At 47.1% G+C, this 21,817-nt stretch overlaps 1 protein-coding gene across 1 annotated transcript in view; it reads left to right on the forward strand.

The window, feature by feature from the left end:
• The window catches only part of Pkn (serine/threonine-protein kinase N), a 78,298-nt gene extending 58,831 nt beyond the window's left edge, over nt 1-19,467 (forward strand). Inside the window, exons 15-20 of the mRNA XM_077680426.1 lie at nt 1,297-1,448; nt 2,046-2,265; nt 9,110-9,217; nt 14,383-14,463; nt 15,228-15,287; nt 16,034-19,467. Coding sequence (XP_077536552.1) covers nt 1,297-1,448; nt 2,046-2,265; nt 9,110-9,217; nt 14,383-14,463; nt 15,228-15,287; nt 16,034-16,177 — 765 coding nt within the window. The 3' untranslated portion in view covers nt 16,178-19,467. The remainder of the gene's footprint in view (nt 1-1,296; nt 1,449-2,045; nt 2,266-9,109; nt 9,218-14,382; nt 14,464-15,227; nt 15,288-16,033) is intronic.
• The last annotated feature ends 2,350 nt before the right edge of the window (nt 19,468-21,817 follow it).

The following is a 21,817-nucleotide window of genomic DNA, read 5'->3' on the forward strand; positions in this document are numbered from 1 at the left end:
TACACAGCTGATTACTTGCAGATAGCAGCTAGGTTCCTGGAAGCCCCCCCCTCTGGCTTGTTGTAGGAGCCAGGCCTGTTATCTTATCCGCTGGCTGGGCCCCCCTGGCATCTGACCATGGAAGGCAAGGGGCACTCGCAATAAAGATAGGATGCACCACTTCAAGAAAAACATGAAAACATTATTTTTGCTTTTGACTTTGAAGAATGGTAGAGGGAAAACTGCAATGCCAGCTGCTCACAACACATACATTGCAGCGCAGCGCCAGAAGCGCACATTCCCGTGATGTTCACTGAATATGGATTGGCTGTAGCTCCAGCTTGGCAAACCAAGCCTGCGCCTCATGGAAAGATGGCCAGCCACGTCATTATCACCACTACACAATGGCGTCAATTTACGAGTTTGTCTGTGGGTGCTGGTGCAGGCGCATGTTTTCGGTGAAGCTATGTTCTGTGGATGTATAAAATATTACAGTTGGCCAGCATTATGCTTATTTGATCGTGAATAAACTTTCAAGCCCAGTTCCTCTTGGTGAAAATTTTGAAGCGAAAATGAGTCTGACAAGAGGTTCACTGTGTTGAGGACTTCGTTGCATTGACTTCTATGGCTGTCTGACGGGGAATTGTAAATATTTCGTTGTAGCAGGGTTCGACTGTATCTTATGTACACACCATTTTGCCCATATATCAGTTTGTTTAGCGACTGCAAAGTTAAAACTAATGCATGCTGCAATGCTTATACTCGGTCATTTTGGTGCTTGCAAAGCCCGCCCTGAAGGTGCCAAGACACCTGCCTGCTCTTCACTCTTGAGTGCACAATTATTGGAAAGCTTGTTTTTAAACACGAGGGCGACTGCGAAATTCTGATTTGCTGCATTTGTAGTGTGCTTTGTAACCCTGCACTGATATGTATGAATACGAAATGGGCAGCTTGGGAAGAGAGAGGGCCTCTACCGGGGTGCTCGGGGAACCTGTGCTCAAAACCCATGCTACGCTCTTTGTGCCTGGGCAAAATGGTGAAGCTCAAGCCTGACAAGCTTGTTCAAACTAACATGCTCCGCTCCCTTAATGAAAGTTACTTCATACTTCCTACTTTTGTTTCGTTTTTAGAGGATGTTGTGGATAGTTCTTTGGGCCCATTGAAATTGCCAAAATTTAAGGAAACTACATAAAGAATTTGTCACATATCTCTTGAATCTCAATTCATGTAATGCGGACGACTGCCTCCAAGAGTACTTTTTGTGTTGCGTGTTAGGTGTGTAGCGCATGGACTTATAAAAATAAATTTCATATGCAGAACCACGTGTGCTTTGTGATGGAATATGCCTGCGGCGGGGATCTCATGATGCACATTCACACGGATATCTTCCCGGAGCCACGAGCCGCCTTCTATGCTGCCTGTGTCGTCCTTGGATTACAGTTTCTTCACGAAAACCGCATCATATACAGGTGAGATTATTCCTTTTAACCTTGTTTGATTATTAACAAGGTACTTGACGTTCTTTGTTAGCTTTACCCTATTGTGTTTCTTGGAGCCCAACAGCTGTGTGCAACCCACATATGATCTCCCACCAATCAGTGCTGCAACACCAGTATTGCGCATTATAGACGCCGCTTGTGTGTGGAAGACATTTTTGCCAATATTTCTTCCCCCCCTTTCCCCATCCAAGTGTTAAAATTGACCTTTGTGGCTGCTTGTTCATGAAGCATTTTCCTCAGCTCCTGGCTCTTGTATACAGAAAAAAAAAATATATATATAAGGTTTTTTTTTGTCTTTGCAGATTTTGTTTTATTCATCTTTCTTTGCACTGCATAACTTTCCCACCGTCTAACACTGGGCTACCATCTACCAGATCATGGCTGAAAGTAGTTTTGTACTCCTACTATCAGCCAATGTTTTACTGCCACTGTACTACTACTACTACTACTACTGTAGTAGTAGTGGTGGTTATACTGAACAGTTGTTACATGTAGAAGCACTGTTGGCCGCTTCTGGTCTGAAAGTCAAGGGGGTTCCCTGTACCGGCTCGTCTTGCTGCCTTCCAGGGATCTCAAGCTGGACAACCTGCTGCTCGATGCGGAGGGCTACGTGAAGCTGGCCGACTTTGGCCTCTGCAAGGAAGGCATGGGCTACGGCGACCGCACGGGCACCTTCTGTGGCACGCCCGAGTTCCTGGCCCCCGAGGTGCTCACGGAAACCTCGTACACCCGGGCCGTCGACTGGTGGGGCCTGGGCGTGCTGGTCTTCGAGATGCTGGTGGGAGAGGTAGGGGCCCGTGCCGGTTGTGCTCGCAGCGCTCTCTGCTGCTGCTCGTACCTGGGAGCTTCTAATTGGGAATCAGAAATGCCTCCCTTTTTGCACACCTGCATGGCCCAGTAGAAAAGCCTGCTTGCCAGTAGCACCTGCCATACTATAGCATTAGTACACATATAATGCGAGCGAGGATACATATCAGCTGTGTTCCAATTCATGGACAGCATGTTTGAGCTTGTGAAGCAGTCCAGTTAGATGTCTAATGCAACAAGATTGGAACGGTGCAGTAGCCACCATCGCAGACAAAAACATGGTCGCAGACATGTTAGTGAATGCAAGTCACATTTTCGTAAAAGACAAACACATCATGATAATAAATAATAGGCAATTAAAAAGTAAGCAAATTAATATTTGTATTTATACGGATACCCACATGGCCCTTGTGGGAAATACAATACACTTGGCATATTGGTGAAAAGTGTTGCATATAGGACACTGCAAATGGAGCAACAAATTGTCTGAAATAAGGCATTACATCATAGTAGAAAAAGTGTTGGGGAAGAGACTACTGGTTACACAGAGCAGCAGCAAAAAAAACCACTAAATATGGTACACGCTTAAAATGTATACGCCTCGAGCGCGGCCTGTAGGGGCGCCACTGAAATCCCCCTAGCGGCCCGTTTCGAAAGCAGGAGCGGGAGTCCCCGGCCCGCTCCCCCCTGTCGCCGTTGCTTTTGGGGCTCGTTCAAGACAGCGATTTACCGTTTGTCCCCGTTCGAAATACCGAATAACGTGGAGCAGGCACTCTGCAAGCCTGGTGGGTTCACGAGAGTATAAACGTTTATGACGCGATCTTAGAAAGATCTATATGAGCGCCGGGCGTGTGTCACAGGCCAGCGTCCCGAAGCGAGCATTTGCATGCAGCTGATTGCAATTCCGCTGCCCTGAAATTTAGTGGCAGTGTCTCTGTAAGCAGTGTTTCCTCCGATGGTCATGTTGCGGCCATACACACTATGATGTAAATCGACTTTGTGCACTACAAAATCTAGCGGAGCACTCATACCTGACAGCACGCAAGTTACGCCTGCCAATATCACATATCAGATATTACTCAGTACCCTGAACAAGCCAATGCGGCATAAATTTCGCAAACGTTGTACCAAAGAAGTACGATGGATAATGCAAAATTACACTCCGGAGTCAGCACACAACGACAAATTTAATGCTGGGTCGTCTTGTCCCGAGGTGAGCGCTCGCAAAGATTCATCTGTTACATTTATCCTCCACGAGAAGCGCGAAGATGGGCTTATAGAGTAATTCGCGACCGCGACCAAACGCTTCTTCGAAACATCGTCGTATGACACAGGGAGACTGCAGAATCTAGCATAAACCGAAATCAGAAACCCTTGTCATATACGACACTCTTCAAACGAGCCCGTGTGTACGAGATTTCGGCGCACGTTAAGGATCTTCAGGTGGTCAAAATTAATCCGGAGCCCTCCACTACGGCGTGCCTCATCGTCTCCGTTGCGTCGGCGTGTTAAACCCTGCAATCAATCAATCAACTCTTTCAACGACACCTCGTATTTCTTGTGAACTGCCTACCCTGTATTCTTCGAAAAATGCGTCCGCCGAGTGATCAGCCGATCGTTGAAGGCGAAAAACAAACGAAAAGTGAACACGCAGCTTGTGTGTGTGATTACTAAAACGTTCATTCGTTGATTTCGCTCCGCATTTGTAAACAAACGATAGTTGAGCGCCCTCCTCCTCACCCCCCCCCCCCCCCCCCACCCCCATGTCTAGCGAAATATCAGTGCATTTCGCATCTAGTTGGTCTGGTAAATACTACCTTGCTCAAACAAACGTCTTTAGCATTTCAGAAGCTGCTCTCGGTTTTTTTTTTATTCCCGTACGACTATTCTATATATTACTGACTTGCAGACCATTCATTTTCCCGTGGTTTCATTAACATATACCTTGGTTCTTACTATACGGCATGAGTGGGCACATATCTGACAATGCACAGCCTGTGAGTGTACTTAACATTTTCGCGTGGCTTATATTCCCATAAAAGGCACAAGTTTTTGTCAGCTATTGGGTTATCACATCCCCGAAATATATTTTTCTACGACGTACATATTCGAAGCAAAGCCGCATTTGTTGTTTGCGCTGCAAAACGAACCAACCTCCTACAGTGCCAATGTCAGGTCTAAGCGAGGTGGTGACAATAAATAGAATTCACTTGTTCTGACGTGTTCGAAGGCGACAGCGGTGATATGCTGCTGCCGTCGCCGACGACCGCAAGAGCGGCCAAGAAGCGCGCAGAACCGCCTCCCCGGGTAGCTCTTGTTGGCGTTCGAGCGCTCTACCAAGACGCAGCTGTTTTTTTAAGCGCCCTAAACGTTCAGTTAGCTTACAGACGTCACCATAACAAGTTATTTAGTGCGCGGAAAGGCAAAGAGAAGCGAAAGAGAACCAAAACACTGCATGACCACCTATCAGCCACGCAGCGCTAATCCCACAAACGCCGCGGAGAAGCGGCGGCAGGCGGCGCAGCGATCGCGAATCTCGAGGCGTATAGTAAGCATTAAAAAGTTGTTCAAATTTCTAACAAAAGGTGAGGAAGGTGCAGAGGCACTTTCTTCAGCCAAGCTATTCACTCATGCATGGTCCTTCGAAAAAAGGCATATTTGAATATGGTGATTCTAGCTGCGTATACATGAAGTTCTTTAAAGAATGCTTTGTACGGGGGGCACAGATAGGCAGGTTGCTTTGTATATTGTTCCTTGTTCGTGCCCGTTCTGTTGGTCAATATTCTATAAAATAGGACAGTTTGAAGTTACGCCAGCCAGCGAGCAGAGACCATTGCAATCCTGAACGAAGGTCGGCTGTTCTCGCGGTGCTTGTCAAAAAACATGATGCCCGTGCCTGTGTATGTTCCAGTGCTTATATATTGAATTTTGTTGAGGTATCCCAGGCACAGCAAGCATATTCCAATATGGGATGCTCATTGGACGTGTACAGTAGAACCCCGTTGATACGTTCTGGGTTCAAAAGATTTCCCGGTTACTATACTTTTGCTTTACGGTGTTTCTTTCCTGGTTACTACGTTCCTGGATGACACGATTTCTTGGCAAGTACGTTCAAAATTTTAAAAATCTTATCCAACTAAAACTGGATGATACGTTCTATGGTGAGTAAAAACGTGCCGACGTGTGTGCGGACTGAGCGGCGGTTGGGCCGCCTAGGTCACCGTGGCAGCTTTCCCGCAGTGCTGGGCTGGCCATAGTCACTTGGTAATGTGCCTGTTTTCAGCCAACGTTGTCTGTATAATGGCGTCTCAACGTGCAAAATGCTAACCTTGGAAGAGATCGAGGCGAAATCGCCATGAAGCAGTGCTGGAGCTGGAGCCTCAGAAAGATGGCGGCTGCAACGGGGAGGAAGAGGGGGGGGAGGCGTCTACGGCGGCCTAAATGCTCAGGCCGTGTCGGCTTAGAAGCGGTGCAGAGTTACTTTCACGCGAAGGGCAATCTCAGTGTGGACGAAAGTCTGCAATGTTTAGAAAAGGCGCTCTTGCTCTCAAAGGGCCGCAGCGTGCGCCAGCAGTTGTTGACAGGCATGTACAAGTGAAAAAGGCCATTAAATGCTCATGTTTGTCTCTCGATTGCTTTCTTTTATACTGCAGCAGATGATACATTTTTGCGGATACCGTATAAACCAAAATATAGGTCGACCCAGTATATAGGTCGACCCCCCTACCTTGAGGTGGGAAAAGTTGACAAAAAAAATAATTCGGCATGGGAGCGCACACACAATGTCTATATTTATTGTCGACGCCCGTCCATCACTGCCACCCACTATGCCTGCCAAAGTCACTCGTCCGAGCTGTCAGAGTCGTCCGAGGATGACTGCTTCTCACTGTCATCTTCAGTGCCATCGAGCGCGTTGCTGATGGAGCACTTCCTATAAACGCTCGTGCAACCATGTCGTCGGGCAGTGACTGCCAAGAGGAAGACACCCAGCTTGACACGGTCGCGAGGGATGGTCTTTACAGCCGGCCCGTAGATGTCTTTTCGTTGTCGTCGGCTATCCACTCGTACTGTTCGCGGAGCCGGTCCGCGAATGGCCTCCGCTGTAACCGGCAGCGATTGTGAATGAAGTTCCCGAACGAAGTCGCCACTCTGTTCTCCAACACAGGGTGCACCGCTTGACGTCCACAGAACGATCTGTTCCGGGGGTTGCACGCGCACAGCTTAGCTTTCTGGCTCCACCAGTACCGCACACTTTTCTCCGAAACTCCAAACTGGCGTTGCGCCGCCATGTTCCCATTCTGCTCGGCGACTCAATCGCCTTCAGCTTAAACGCAGCGGTGAACTGGCATCGACTTCCGCCGCTCATCTCTGAGCAGACACGTACAGAAATGCACGCGCACACACACACAGACGAGTAAAAGACTAAAAACAAGAAAAAAGAGAAAAGCAAATTTAATTTATCAACAAGGTTCTACTGTGTAGTGGTTCTTTCAGCTTCATTAATGCCTGTCTAAAATTGCACCACAAAGTTTAGCAAGTAACTAACCTTCAGTGTTAAGTAGCTCACATGTGCATTCCAAGACAAGTTTCCTGAAAAAATGATCCCTAGATATTTATATTCTGTTGCCACATTATATTACACAAAACATTTCAATCAAAGCTTTTGTTTGTCTGTTGCAGCATTAGCATGCATAAAGGTGGCGCCAGAGCCACTAATTAAGCGACACTTAAGAGTAACGACACTGATGCGCGCCGACAGCCATTTTGGTGCCTATCGCCAGGGTGGCCAGCTTTATGCGCCCAATTGCGGCCCACCTTGGCAGGCGGAATTGGTCCGGGCACCTCCTGGCAACCATGATAGCTGTGTTTATTTTTTATTTTTCGAGGCTTTCGAGACAGCGCTCCGGTGCGACAGGGTCAGGCTCGGTTACGCTAGCGTAGCTTACTTAGTGGCTCTAGGTATTGCTAGAGCCACTAAATAGGCTATGCTTTTCTAGTGGCTGTAGATTACGCTAGGCCACTGTCGTTCTTTCCCAGCGGGAAGCGAAGCAGGCGTTTTCCACCTTCCGGCCAATTGAAACAGCCCAGTACAGAGCAGCACGGCATCGCTGCTCAGTCTGGGGCTTACAAACTCACTCTCAACGTCTCATACAGCCACACTGCGCCCTGAAAATCACAATTTATCGAAGAACGCGCACGCAACAATACAGGGGCACTAAAATGTCAGCGCCCATGGGTCTTCTGAGGTAAACAAATGTCACGTGACACGGTTCGACTAATGGCCGCTGTCGGCGGCATCCAACAATGAGAGAAAAGAGTGCCGATACTCTGAAACCTGATCTAGTGGCTCTAGGTGGTGCTAGCATCATGTTTTTTTTTTGGTTTGGACAGCTAAGTAGCCTCTGTCGCTGTTTGTTGACTTCAATGCTGTCTTTGTGAAGCAGTAGTCTTTTCCAGCTTCATTAAGATTGGAACAGGGCTTAACGTAGCAAATGATCAGTTTCTCTAGCAAATGATCAATGGAGAGAGCTGCAGTTTCTCCTTTAACACCTCATTTTACCTTCCCTTAAGGGGCGCTGCGAAACGTTCGTGCATGCACGTCGCGACTCAAGTGTGTGGTAACGCTCAAGTTTGTACCCGTGGGTACTGCACTTGCAAGCACAAGTACTCTCTCATCATCGTACTCGTGAGTTTGAGTAAAAGTGAGTGTACTCACGAGCGAGTACACCGATCTCTGCTTCCAGTTCACTGGGTTTTACTGTTTTTTTTTTTTTTTTAACTACTCTATTTACACTGTGAGTCGACTCAAATGTAGGTCGACCCCCTCCCCCCATTCCAAAATTGCATCTCTTTCAAAAAAAAAAAGCAAGCGCATAAAGCAGCCCATTTGAACGCTGCTGGAAATGAGTGGTGAGAGAGTTCTTCGGGCCCAGGGCACTCGTGACAGACGGGACAATTAAGCACAACACAGAAGTGACACAAGCACGCGGCAACGCAGCCGCCTACAAAATCATATCACAAAGAGAAGCTCTTCCGTCAACTACCAATACCCCCTATATGGCGGTTCTTCCATCAATGATCAATGCTCCTACAATAACCGTACACTTGTGGTGCGCGCAGTAGATGTTAAAAAAGAAAAGCGGGAAACTTTATTCCCAATCATGAGAACACATTCGCTGCGAGCTGACAACCATTGAAGCTACCGGCAGCGGCCACCGCTGCGCGATGTCAAAAACAAACAACATGGCGGCTGACCGAAGCGGCCGCCCGCGATTTCCTTTGATTTGCAAGTACGTTACTCGCATTCAAGAAGCGTTGCTGTTCGTCTCTAATAAACAAAATGAGTATTACCGAATCCCTTAAATCAATGCACGGCGCTGACGTAGGCACAATCATATCACATTCTGTGCACTTCCGAACACGCGGGTGGAAGGTTAAGCCGCTATAGGCACGGTGGACAAACGGCGCAGATCGGGAACGCCAACTTTCAAAGTCGGCATCACCTTTATTGACGCCAGAATGTATGCAATGGTAAACGCTACGCTTCGACCATAATCATAGAAACGGATGTGTTACACTTTCCCCAGCTCGTAGCACTCCTGATTTCTCAGTTCTCTTGCTGTTACTAGCGGCACAAGGTTCGATGTCGATTCTAAGTCGACCCCCCAACATTGGATTGTCAAACTTGAAAAAAAAGGGTCGACCTACAATCGTGTAAATACAGTGCACGCTGTCCGTATGCTACCTTGTTACTTGTGCACATCGATTTGTGGACATGCGTTGGGACGCATCTCACCTGATTGCATGTGGAACTGTCCCTTCAGAGCCCATTTCCTGGTGATGACGAGGAGGAGGTGTTCGACAGCATTGTGCACGACGAGGTCAGGTACCCACGCTTCCTCTCCATTGAGGCTGTCGCCATAATGCGGAGGGTGAGTACACTCTTCTCAGCACTGCCAACCTACAAATTTTTATGGCTCTAAATATTCTCAATGCATTCGACACTCTATCCTTATTTATCATTATAATTATTCTAATTGTGGTTGGGTTTTAATTATTGGGAGATTTTTTGAACCAGCCTAAAACAAATTGTTACAAATTTGCTTAGGCGGGAAGATTTCCAAGTCGAAATAGGTTAAAAGCGTTTATTCTAAAATTTTGCATTAAAACTAGCCCTGCAACGCGTTTTTTTTAGAGATACTTTTCGGGCCTTACGTCTGTGCTTCGTGTCATTTCGATACATGTAGGGGCGGAAATAAGAAAGTTGAATAACTTCAATTTAAGTTTTAAGTTTTCACTATAAAAACTTTGCTCTCTCTGTCGAAAACCGGGGGACTGCTGCTCGCTTCCCACTCTCCTTGATGTCGTCCCATCGCAGGACCAATCAGGGCAGCTAAAACTGTCATGTTCCGGAAATTTTAAGACCATCGTTGTCTTACCTGGAAGCTCCTTTTCGCATTTCGTGATGGCGTCATTTGGCAACACCGTGCCAACCGCGCCAATACATGCCGACAAGTAGGAGAACGCGCAGTCGTGCGCCGAAATCACCTGCCTGTTGCTGCGTGATGTGTGTGGCTAGGCTTATTTTTCTGAACTATACCGTACTCTTCTGGCTATTTTTGGTTAGCAGGGCGGCTGTACATAACAAAACCTAGCTTGAAGTTACGCCTCGAGTGATTCAAAGTGTGAAGTGTGTGCACTGCCTTGCTACTGAAGCTTTAGGCTAACTCTACCTGTGGGTTCACAGAAAGGTGAGAAACAGTCTCGTATCCTGGGTTTAAAATGGGGGGGGGGGGGCTCGTGAGGTGTTCACAAAAAAGGAAAAGAAGACCCCACGGGGTCGAACCACTGACCTTCAGTAGAAGTGCGAGGTGCGTTAACCACTTGGCCATTATAGCGGCGGGTCATAGTACAGGAATTTGGCATACAATGCCTTGGCGTCACCGAATAACTTTGTGTGTGTAGTTTTGGTCGTTTTTTCAGAAATTCTCACTGTGATAATGTTTCTTTATCCTGAACCGATCTTGCAGATTAGTTGCTAATTAGTCCCGTCATTTAGACAAGACGGGACTTTTTGTGATCATTTAGATCACAAGAAATTTAGCCAGAGCTCCCTCGTTTAAAGGGACACTGAAGTGAATTTGTCAAGCTCCCGTTCTTGCTTGCACTGTGTAGACTGGCTCAAATTAACACACTATTCATTGTTTATCCGGTTGACAAATCGGTAATTATTTTACAAAGCGCGAAAGAAAAAAAACTACTATGCGCGGTTTGCGGCGGCCGCACCAACTGAAGGCTGTGACGTCAGGAGGGGGGGGCACCGTGATTGGACTATGCCCAAGGTTAGCAATCAAAAGTTTCGGTTTCGGTTTCGGTTCTGTAAAACAACATGCTTGACATCTGATGGCGTTGTTGGATGGGCATTCTCGATTTCTCAATTATCGCCGTACCGCGCTTCTGCCATGTTGTCGGCTGTCAAATGTCTAAGATAAACCTCCCAGGGCGGCTTGGAATCGTAGAAATCACTAGACGAGGCCTACACAGTGGATGAACGCCCTCCGCGTCACCGCAGACTCTCAAATGCCATGCGCTTTTCCCGCATATTCGGAGCTTGCCTCACTCATGTCTGTTTGTAAAAAGCTAGTTCGCACCAGGCCAAGGGTGTGCTGATTCAGGCCTGGGCCCACTGGCCGCAAGCAGTCGGTGCTTGTGGCAACAGCACGCCAACGAGAACTCGCTAGCGCGTCATTGTCAGTATGCGCGCATTCTGCGATCTCGCTCGTGGAGCAGTGAACGTTACGGCCCAAAAATGGTGAACTCAGTTCAGAAAACATCGGCCGCATACGAAAAAATCAACTTATAAAAAAAATACATGTACCCTCGGGGATTCGAACTTGCGACTTTTCAAAACAAATTCCAGTGCCTCAGACCGCTAGGCCACGAGCCGGCGCTGGCCGGTTTGGATATATAAGGTTTATAATGTATGACCAGTTTACACTTTTATTTATTTTAAGCCTTTTAAGTACTTCATGCGACTATTTGTTGTATATCACTCCTGCAGTAAGTGTCCCCCAAACTTCCACAATATCTCACGTCTAGCAATTGCATTTCTTTGACGGAAAAGCGTTCGCAGATGTGCGGTCGTGCTGCTGACCGCTGTGCTTGTTTACCCAGCGCAAAAAGTGCTTCCTGCTCCTTAGTTTTGCGCTGTACAGTAAACGTTTCAGGCGATTTTATTTTCTTAGTACCTATATTGACTTCGCTGACTCTTCTCCCGCCTTCAATTGGCCTTAGATTTTCCTACTAGCATAAAGTCAGCGAAGCGTCGCATGTGCACTTGTGCAGCGCTTGTGTAGAGCGACCCGGACTCTGAGTTTGACACAGTGTACAAACTAACAAAGTAAGGAAAGGCACATTCTTTCATTCACAAAGGTGTTGTGGCTTAGTTTCAATTGAGCGAGCGAATAGCAACGACCCGTCGGCGGCCGGCGGACGAAACGCTGGGCCGACTGACTCGATCGGTAGGTCGGCTGGTCGGCGAACCGTGCAGTAGCGCAGCCATTTTCCAGCTCATCTCCTGCTGACGTCACACGAAAACGCGACAGAAAATGGGCGAGCGTAAAGAGAGGAGGGCAGCATTTTCGAATTGATTTTTCTACTAAATAAATTCGCGTAAACGCGGCCAGAGTGGTCGAAACAATGCCTACGGACTCTGAACTACAATTTGCGCTAGTAATCCCGCAATGTTTACAAATCACTTCAGTGTCCCTTTAACTCGCAAAAAGCTATCGCACAGTCGCGATCTCCTACGCAAGCCAAGTTTGTCTCGAAAGGAATGCACCACTAGAATTCAGTTGCCCTTTGTAATAGTTTTTGAACAAGAACAGCTTGGTTGAATTTGTCTGTTGGCAGCCGATTGCTGCTAGAGAAAAAAGGTGTGACTGTTTTTTCGGTGAAGGAAATGGCGCTTCCCAGTGCAAAAGCATGTCCCCAAACGTCGAGATGCTCGGGGCAGACTGAAAACCATGACTGCGATGCTTGCTGGCAACACAACTTCTGGCGTCGACGCTGATATCTGCCAAGGATAGACATCATTGTATGAGACGCAGACAGACGATTTGGCATGCATTTTAGTGAAGCGCACAGGCGCCGGGCGGTGCTGAGAGCGGTTCATCCACGACTTGAAAGGGGGCACACAAGGGCTCGAAACAAACAGTAGGGTCGGCCCTCAGTTACTATCTGTGGTTAAGTTTTTATGCTTTCTTTAAAGGAGTACTGACACGAAATTTCAAAGTTGAGATAACTATGTGAAACGCTTCCTTTTTATCAGGAGATATCTCCCAGCAAGTTTCAGCAGCAACCGTTCAGCGAAACATATTTAAAATCCATTTTAATCTTCGCCCGCACGAGAAAGCCCAGAGCGGGCCGACGTGACATCATCTGCTACGTGCCCCAAACTGCCGACGACGGGGCTCCCGTGACGAAGCCGACGCGCTGGCTGTGGTTGGCGCGCGCTGCTCGGGCGTGTGTACACGTCATGGTTTTGGGACTGACGTCATGCTGCCCGGGCCTGTGGGGACGGCGAAGACCTCGGCCGGTCTGGGCGCGCGCGTGCGCTCGCTCGCGCGCGCTTCTAGAGAGGCAGCGATACGGCAAGAATGGTGACGCCATGTCATACATGCTGTCATGGCGGCCGCTCGGCGTTTTTTTGTCGAAACCGAAACTGGCACGAATAAACGACGCCGTAAATGAATGTTTACGCTGCGCTCGACCGTCTAATCTGTCATTCTATGATTAGTGGGCTGGTAGGCACGCATAGCAGCGAAAAAAACATCACATAAAAATTTTGTGTCAGTACTCCTTTAAGGAGAACGTACGACTTAGAGCATTGTTTAGGCGCGTTTGTCCCATACAATGACTTAAAGCTCAGACAATCACAGGGTGCGTGGGGTTTCGTCGTCATATCTGGAGGCTTCGGGTGTGACATAGATAGTGCTCATTTAATTTAGAAATTGAATAACTTTCTTATTTCCACACCAATGCTGATAATTCTTTTTGTGTCTGTATCTGAATGACACGAAGAAAAGACGTAGGGCCCGAAAAATGCCTGCAAGAAGAGTGTTGCAGCGGTCCTTTAAGAACTAAAGCTGCACTCACAACTGAAGTTTATTAAAGTATTAAATTTTATTTAAGCGCAGTAATTAAAGGTGTGGGCAGAGCACGGGCGGTTGCTGTCTGCATACTTTCTCTCTTTGTGCACAGAAAGCACTTGTACCCGCCCCCACGGAGCCCTTCAGACAGGCTGCATGCGACCGTTACATGTTGCAGATAACACATCCACATCCAGAGGGAGAGTATTCTAGTTTTAGAACGAACGATTTAACTGTTTACGGGTGGGTTTCTTTTTTTTTTTTTTTTTTTAACTTTCTCAGATGGTCAAATTACTTTATTGCGGACGGATTTTGAATGTACAAAATGTGTAAAGTCGGGAATAAATAATTTTAAAAAAATCAGGAAAAGTACACAAGGAGAGCGGGAATACCTCGTGAGCATCGGTGATAAACAAGCTAAGAGCAGCGCCAATATAGATAAAAATAACTTCCGCCGCCCTTGCAGGGGGGTGCCGCCGATAAAGATAAAAATCAAGTTTCGCACGCCTCCGTTGCAATCACGCAGCAAAACTGAAACCATGAAAGGGCGGTGACCCAGACTGCGTGACGCGCTGAAGATAGAGAGTTCTGTTTATCTCTGCAAGAAGGTAGCACAATCAAATTTCAGATGCTTTTTGCTAGTCCTAGGAGGTGGCAGCACCTCCCAGTGAGCATGCATCGTCATTATGGCGCAAAATTTTAAACAGACCGTCGAAACTTTGCCCATACAGCAAAAACCCTCAAAAGGGGCAGGTACAACTGGGCACCCTCAGAGTTGCATATTACTCGGAAGCTAGGGTTTGGCCACTCGTAGACAGCAGCTGTTCAACGTCGTCATTTTAGGTGATGAGTTTTGACCGAGTGCTAGTTAGTCTTGGAGGACCACTGATTCACATTTAAATCTGACTGCCACTGATGTTATAGCAACATGGTGTTTTTTTTTGCAGTTGCTTCGAAAAAATCCAGAAAGGCGCCTGGGTACAAGTGAGAAAGATGCTGAGGATGTCAAGAAGCAGGCTTTTTTCAGGGTAAGTTACTCTCCTACCTCTGTACGTGCTCATTTCGCCCTGATATGCATTAATTTGCTTTTGTGACATACAGTGCAGACAGCTTGTAGCGTATGTCATGGGAGGTGCAAAAATTCGTCCTATAAGCTGTACCGCACCATATAAACAAAGCATGCACGAACCGAGGCTACATACAGAATGTACCTTCCAAACATTTATTTATCATCACTCAAAAGCACGCTGCTTATAAGCACATTGCTTACTTAAAGTCTCTCTTCACATCAGCTGCTGCTGATTGTTCCCAAATTACATACACCGTTTTAATTTTGTTTTTGAGAGAGAGCACTGGTCATTTCTTGGCATTTGGTAGTAAAGATGCATAGTGGTGTAGCTCGATCGATGCTGTCGGTGCAGGGCAATCCGAACCGCCAGTGCTTTGTTGGTGCATGCTACCACTCTCGCTAGCAATTGGAAGGGCGGTTGCTTATCGGCATGCGTTCTAATAGAAGCACCTCGCATCGCTGTGACTTACTATCTTCAGGGGTGCATCAAGGGAAAGGACACATCTGGTTATCATGGGACTTCGAGGTCAAACACGATAAGGACAAATAAAAGGGCACTTTTTCTTTCTTTCTTTTGTTCTGGCAAGTTACGGGGGAAGGGGGAGCATGCGCGACATCCAAATAATGATTTTTCTCTCTCCTTTGTGTGTGAGCGTGTGCATGCGTGTGTTGTTCGGCTGATTTTCTCTCTCTCTCCCTCTATCCCCCCCCCCCCTCTTGCAGAACATTAACTGGGAGCACCTGCTGATGAAAAAGCTCAAGCCCCCATTTGTGCCTACTGTGGTAAGTAGATGGCAGATGGCATAGTTACTTTTCCTGGTTCCAGCTTCTTGATTATGTCTGCCTATATACTGCTGTGGTGTAATGGCTAAGGTACTGACAAATATTAGTGTTGTTTGTTGTGTCCCAATTAAGGGCCAATGACATAGTTGCCAGGACAACCTGGCAACTATGTCATTGAGCTCTAGTGTCGATACATATGGCTTGCTTGCAACTGCAGCAGAGATGTAAGGCTAAAGCATGACAGGAAGACATCGTAGCATTGGCATTGTTCGCCACTATGTAAAGCAAAGTTAGCTGAGTTGGTGGAGCCATGCTCCTCTGCTACTTGCCCTCTGTTCTTGCTCATCACAGCACGCCTTCAGCTGGCACTACCGAGTGGTGCAGTTGTGTAAGTGCAGGAGAACGGCACTGGCGAGCTTTAAAGGGGCCATGAAGCTGCATGTAACTCCATGTCGCGAAAGAAATGAAAGGGAAGCAAGAGAGCAATGCTGCAGCTTCATTTATTGCTAAGCGAATAAGGCGTGGTTTGTTAACGTGTCATACAAGGCTGGAAAGCCTGCAAAAAGGTGTGATCTTTCAGTTGTGTGGTTCAGTAAATGAATTAGTTTAAACAAAAAGTTGTCACATGGCTTTTATTATCTTTTAAAGCTCAAGGAGGTAGTGCCTCCTGCAGAGCTGGCGAGGACTTTTGTGTTGACGCATACAAATGAACGGCAAGCTGATGCTCCATGTTCTGTATTCCTCAGAAAAACCTGGAGGATGTGAGCAACTTTGACGAAGAGTTCACGTGCGAGCAGGCAGTCCTGACAGCACCCAAGGACCCCCGCCCCCTCACCCAAGAGGAGCAGGCCCACTTCAAGGACTTCACTTACACTAGCGGCTGGTGCTGAGGAGTTGTTCTACACGCCTCTACCTGGAAGTCTTTCCCCTCGTGTGTCCCTGTAGTCGTGAAAAACGGAACGAGTGCTGAGCATTTTCAGAACAGAGAAACTGGGTTCAGTGAGAGCAATGCAATAGCTGTGAAGACATGCAGGGGAACCGTTGAACGTGGACATCTCTGTCAAGTGTGGGTTGGGGTGGTAGCGTATGGTATTATGGCTTTGCACTATGCCAGTCTTTACTGCCTGTTGGGGACGGAGTGTGTATCACGCTGAATGGCATTCACCTTTGTTTTGCAGGAGCGGTGTACTGAGTATTTGTGAAAAGTAGCGCAGCTGGGTTGAGTGTCGCGAGGCAACGTGAATAAAAGGACGCAATGAGCCACGCGGTTGTTCTTAAAGTGTTTCGTTGAGGTGTCAACAAACTGCTGTGAAGGCAGACTTCTGCTGCTAGGCAGCAGTGCGAGAGAGAAGCTGCTATTGCCCTGCTCTCAGTAGAGCCCCTCTTGGGTAGGAGTGATAGGATTTGTTCTGTCACCTTTGAGGGGCAGTTCCTGGTCATTGTGCTTAACTTGAAACGCGAGTCCCTTGCTTGCACGACTGCACTCGATGGTTTGTTGCGACAGTACTTGACTCTACTTCAACACATGTAGCACCTTCATGATCTCGCGTGTCATGCCTCAAGTCTAAGTGTAATAATTGTCACTTCACTGTAGTGTCACTGGTCTTGTTTCTGTTTGTCTGCTGTGCATTACCCTACAGGTCACACATGTGTGTCCACAGAACAACCACGTTTGTGCTGCTCTCAGAAAAGTTTCGTGCAGTCCTCAGGGACCCTTCACGCGTTGTGTAAACGTGAGCATATTTAAGCTGAATCGTGCAGTGCCGTCTCTCTACAGTGCTGGCATTTGTGAAGCCTGGGGGATGTCTGTATTGGCCATCGGCGAATTCTGCTGCCAAGGAAGGTGGCTTTTCCGCCTTGCCGCGTGCCCTGCCATTTGCAAAGCGAACCACGGTTTCTCCTTGCCTGCTACATCAACGGGCAAGTGAGGCTTGATGGTACAGTAGTGGGCTAATGGGCCAAGTTGTGTATCATCAAGGTTGTACTTGTATTCTCCTGTCCTGTGCTCCCCGAGTGGTTGCACTGATGGAATCTCAAAAATTTGCTGCCTATCGTGCTCGAAGAAATGTGTTCCGAATGGGTACTGCACTCCTGCGTGGTACTAACGTTGTACTAAATACAGGAATGCAAATTTTTGTGCCTTTCTTTTTTTTTTCTTTGCACATTCAGTACAAACTGGTTGCCTGTCACAGAGAGTGACCTTCCTGTTTGCTCATGGCAATGAAACAATGTATGGGGCCAGGCTTGCGACGATAGCCAAACACCTTTGCTGTGTGCCTTTGAAAGAAGTGCTTTGAAAATGCGTATGCTCAAGCGGAGAAATGGATGTTGTTTTTTTGTGTAAAGAAGAGGGCATTTAAGGCGTGTTGCAAGAGCCTAAAGCGCAGGCTTCAATTAACTTAATAATGCTGCTTTGGTACTGCCAGTAGCTTTGCAATATAAGAGGCCCGTGGCTCTGCACTGGAGCTAGGCTTTTCTATTCCTGTTACTTCTGTTCGGACTTGTGAGGGCTGCAGAAACAAGGGGTGTTGAATGTCGCGTCGCAAGAGCACCTCTGTTTTCTGCTCAAACTTTGGCACTGCTGCAAGTCGTTTCTGCAAAATATGCACCTCAAATACTCATGATAGGCGGCACGTCAGTCGGCACAAGCTGGTAGTGTGTGCCCGCTGCCTCGGTGTGCAGAGCACATTTTGCTGTCTCTTCTTCTTGTTCTCTGTGGCAACCGTGTCTCGTCTCAGGATCACTAACTGGTGTGTTGTGTGTGGGCACAGGGCGTCGATTCTGCCTGCTTTCTTGCTCTGGCACCGGTATTTATGATGCTTCTGTCCCAGTCGGCAAACAGTGTTCTTATCTGGCTGTCTGTAGTCTCGTGTTGTGTATGTCCGCATTTCTTTTGTTGCGTGCACATTCATAATTGCAGTAATCCTCGTGCATATTAGAAATGTGTGCCTGTGCATTAAGGCTGAGATTGGCAGTTCTCATGTGCTAAGTTGCTTCGGGGGTGCACATTTCTGCTTGTTTAATTTTTGTTCAGCGTTTCGACGTAATCTGCCGAGTAATTTAAAACTTATGCCAATATTTCCCGGTAGCATTAAGCAGCTTTCTTTTCTTTTCTGTCAGGCTCATAGTTTGCTCATTTGACTGTGTGTGCGTATCTGTAAAGTTTGACCTCTTGTGTTTTCATAATTTTATTCTAACTTCTAGTTCATTTTGACGTGATTTTCTTTTTTCTTTTTGATCGTAACACTGCACTTTTTTTGATGTTGTAAAATGCTTATGTGGTTTCGTACAGCTGTCTGTAGGAGGAAGGTGCAGCAGCAAAAGCCTTCGTGGCACTTTTAGTCGCTTCTAACGTCTGGCCCTCCGTGTGTGTGTCAGAAGTGAGCAGCTTTTGCACACAGCTTTCGTCGTGGTTGCTAAAGGAAATGTTGCGCAAAAGATTGAGACTTGAGGCTCGAGTTTTGGCCAACTGTGACAATGCCCAAAGCATGAGACTTGGTGCGACTCTCTTCTGGCACTGGTTCTAAAACTAATGTTCCCTGCAGTTACAAATTATGCTTATACGAACAGTTCAAATCAGTCTTGACAGAAGCTATCAGTTTGTCGCCAAAGAGTATGGAAATTGACCAGGAAGGTTGTTAAGCTGTTGCACCCTCCTTAGAGCCCAAGTTTTAATGTGTTTGCAAGCTGTCTTGAGGTACGACACCTACTCGTTGCTGCAGTGTTTTTCCTGTGGCAGGGTAAGAAGGCTACCCACTGTTCAATCAAGTCAAATTTCGGATCTTGTTAGGAGGTTTTGTACCAGGAAGCTCCTTGCCTCCTTTTCGCATTTTGGAAACCCAGTGATGCACATTTTGCATGAACAGGACTTCATGAGTGCCAACTGTTTTTACATCGTGTATGAGCAGCATTCGAGTTGGCCAGTTTTTTATTGCTGTGCTTTTAGGACGTGTGTTTTTCTCCTTCACTTTGTGAAGCCTTGTGATTTTTTTTTTTTTTTTTTCTTGAGGCGAGGATGCTTGTACAGATGTTTCAAGAGCATTGCAGCGAGTGTTAGCCAAGACAACAAAGTTGTTCTTGACTGTGTTGATTACTGGTCTTCCGTTTTATTACAGGATGGGTAGGTGTATTTGTATATATGTTTGAGTGTACTGTTACTAAATAAATTAATTGGACTGATTTTTTTGACTAATTATTTCTAATGGAGGTAGGTCTATGAAAGTGCTCACACGTTCACGCGTTGTATAGGCAAGTGCGAGGCCCACTACGCGGCTGGTATCCGATGGTTGATAAGGAAAGACAACAAGAGCAGAGAGTAGTGGCACAGCTGTCGAGGGAAGTGGGAGGTGGCCCTCGTGGTGCTTCACAAAACGGGCAGTCATGGCTTCCCTCTAGCTTTTCATCTCTACATGCTTCGGCGCGATAGGCGCAAAAAGTATGAACTCTTTGCTGCTGCCGTAAAAACTTTAGAAATTCTGTGACCTAAACAGCTTGGTTGGCTCAACTTGCACACCCAAGTCTCGTAATGCGAAACCCATCCACAGTAATTGCTTAGTGTAATCAGATTGTCTCATTTCATCAACTTGTCACACTGCTCTGGTTGGGGTCTAATGTTGGCTATACCCATATCTCCTGGTTCGATGATGTAATGTAGTGGGTGCTTTTTAGAGCCTGGGTAATATAGTCTGTGCTTCATGCTTCATTGCGGGAGTTGCCTGTGCCCTAAAACAGATGCAGCACAAAGGCTGCCTGGCGGAGTGCGCAAAACATGACCTCTTCTCCATTCATGTCCTGTGTGGAGACATCACTCCTTATGCCGTTTCGTGCAATGGTACCCAGAGAATATGGAAACTACTACTACTTCTCTCCAACACCCCTCTTCCCCCCTATTAGGCCAAAGAGCCATTCCACAATAAGTAAAGACATTTCATTCATTCATTCCTGCGAATTAATTCGGCTTTATTACGAAAGTCCCCCAGCGCAGTGGAGCTTTTGTTACCAGCGCTAGCCCTTATATCAGGGACCTGGCCACAAATTTTCCGCATTTCGTTTAACTCGAAACTCCGCTTATCTCGAAATTCTCTGTGGATTTTACGACTTCGAGTTAACGAGGGATTACTGTATTTATTTATTTATTTATTTTATTTATTAGTACCTCACAGGCCTCCGGGGGGGGTATTACATGAGGGGTGGGCAAACACATCAGCAGCATGGCAACAAATACAAAGAAGACGATTAGTCAAGATAAGCATTTTCAATGGCACTCTTGAATTTGGCGTTACTGGTAATAGCGGCAATGTTGGCGGAAAGGTTGTTCATTCGTGCGCAGTGAAGATAAATGAACGTTGAAAAGTTGTGGTCCGGGTGCGTGGGACATACACAGCGTTGGGTGAGAATGGCGAGAGATACGATGCGCTGGAACTATGATGTGGTTATTGCGGGGGAGCGAGTAAAAAAACCGGTGATAAAGGCAGAGACGAAATATTTGGTGGCGGCATTCCAATGATGGCAGGTGGAGCTGACGTTTCAATGCTGAGATGCTAGAACGGAAAGAGTATACTGTTAGAATGAAGCACGGCACGACTGTACTTTGATTCGTACTCGGGGCGGGCACAGCCAGGCATACAGGGCCGCAATAGGCAGAACTGCCCATACCAATGAGGCTTGCGTACCCAACCATGGACCCAGTTACAGTGCGCAAAAGAGAAAGGAGAGTGGGTAGGGGAAGAAAGTGGGGAGGAAAAAAGGTGGTGGGGGAGGGGGAGGAGGAGGAAAAGGGGCGGAAGGACGTAGCGCTGGGCAAGGAGAATGAAGACCAGGTAGTGGAGGGTGCGGGGGGCAGGTTTATGATCGCGAATAAGGGTTAGCCTTTGAGATTAGTCCGATGTGATTTTCATGGGGGGGAGGGGGGGAGGGGATAATGTTCTGGTGAGGCCTGCTAGAAGCTGTGGCCACAACACAACAGCACGGGGGAGCCATGAGGAACCGTGTCTCTCCGTTCAGGTCAGAAGGGGCTAAAGTAAAGTGACCATATTCCTCAGAAGCGGGACATGGGGGGGGGATAGCTTAAATTACAAATTGCACTTTGTATTACTACACCTGTGCCATGCAGCCCTCCTGGTCCTCCAGGTTTTTTTTCTGGCCAGTAACTGATACTTCTTGAATGAATTGCCTTAAACGTTAATTTTTGCCGTGTCTGTAGTACCCCTCGCATGTCATGTGCAGATTCACCTTCATTTTTGAGCCTAGTCAAATAAACATGCGTCTTCTCTGCGGTCCACATATTACTCATCAAGAAAAACACCCTTTCCACTGGTGCGTTTGTGCTTTGAAAGCACATGGCATACTAGACGATTGTCAAGGGTCGAAGTAGTGAAGCACGTCCACCCATAGTTCCTCAAATGCAAAAGGGTGGGCTGAATGGCTTGTTGGTACACTAACTTCAAGAAAACAGCTCCGACATTGGGACTAAATAAGAAACACACAACACAGGCACCATGTTGTGTGTTTCTTGCTTAGTCCCGTTGTAT

This window comes from Haemaphysalis longicornis, unplaced genomic scaffold (assembly GCF_048455015.1).
Source record: "Haemaphysalis longicornis isolate Haplotype H1 unplaced genomic scaffold, Haemaphysalis longicornis Haplotype H1 scaffold_1, whole genome shotgun sequence".
NCBI lineage: Eukaryota > Metazoa > Arthropoda > Arachnida > Ixodida > Ixodidae > Haemaphysalis > Haemaphysalis longicornis.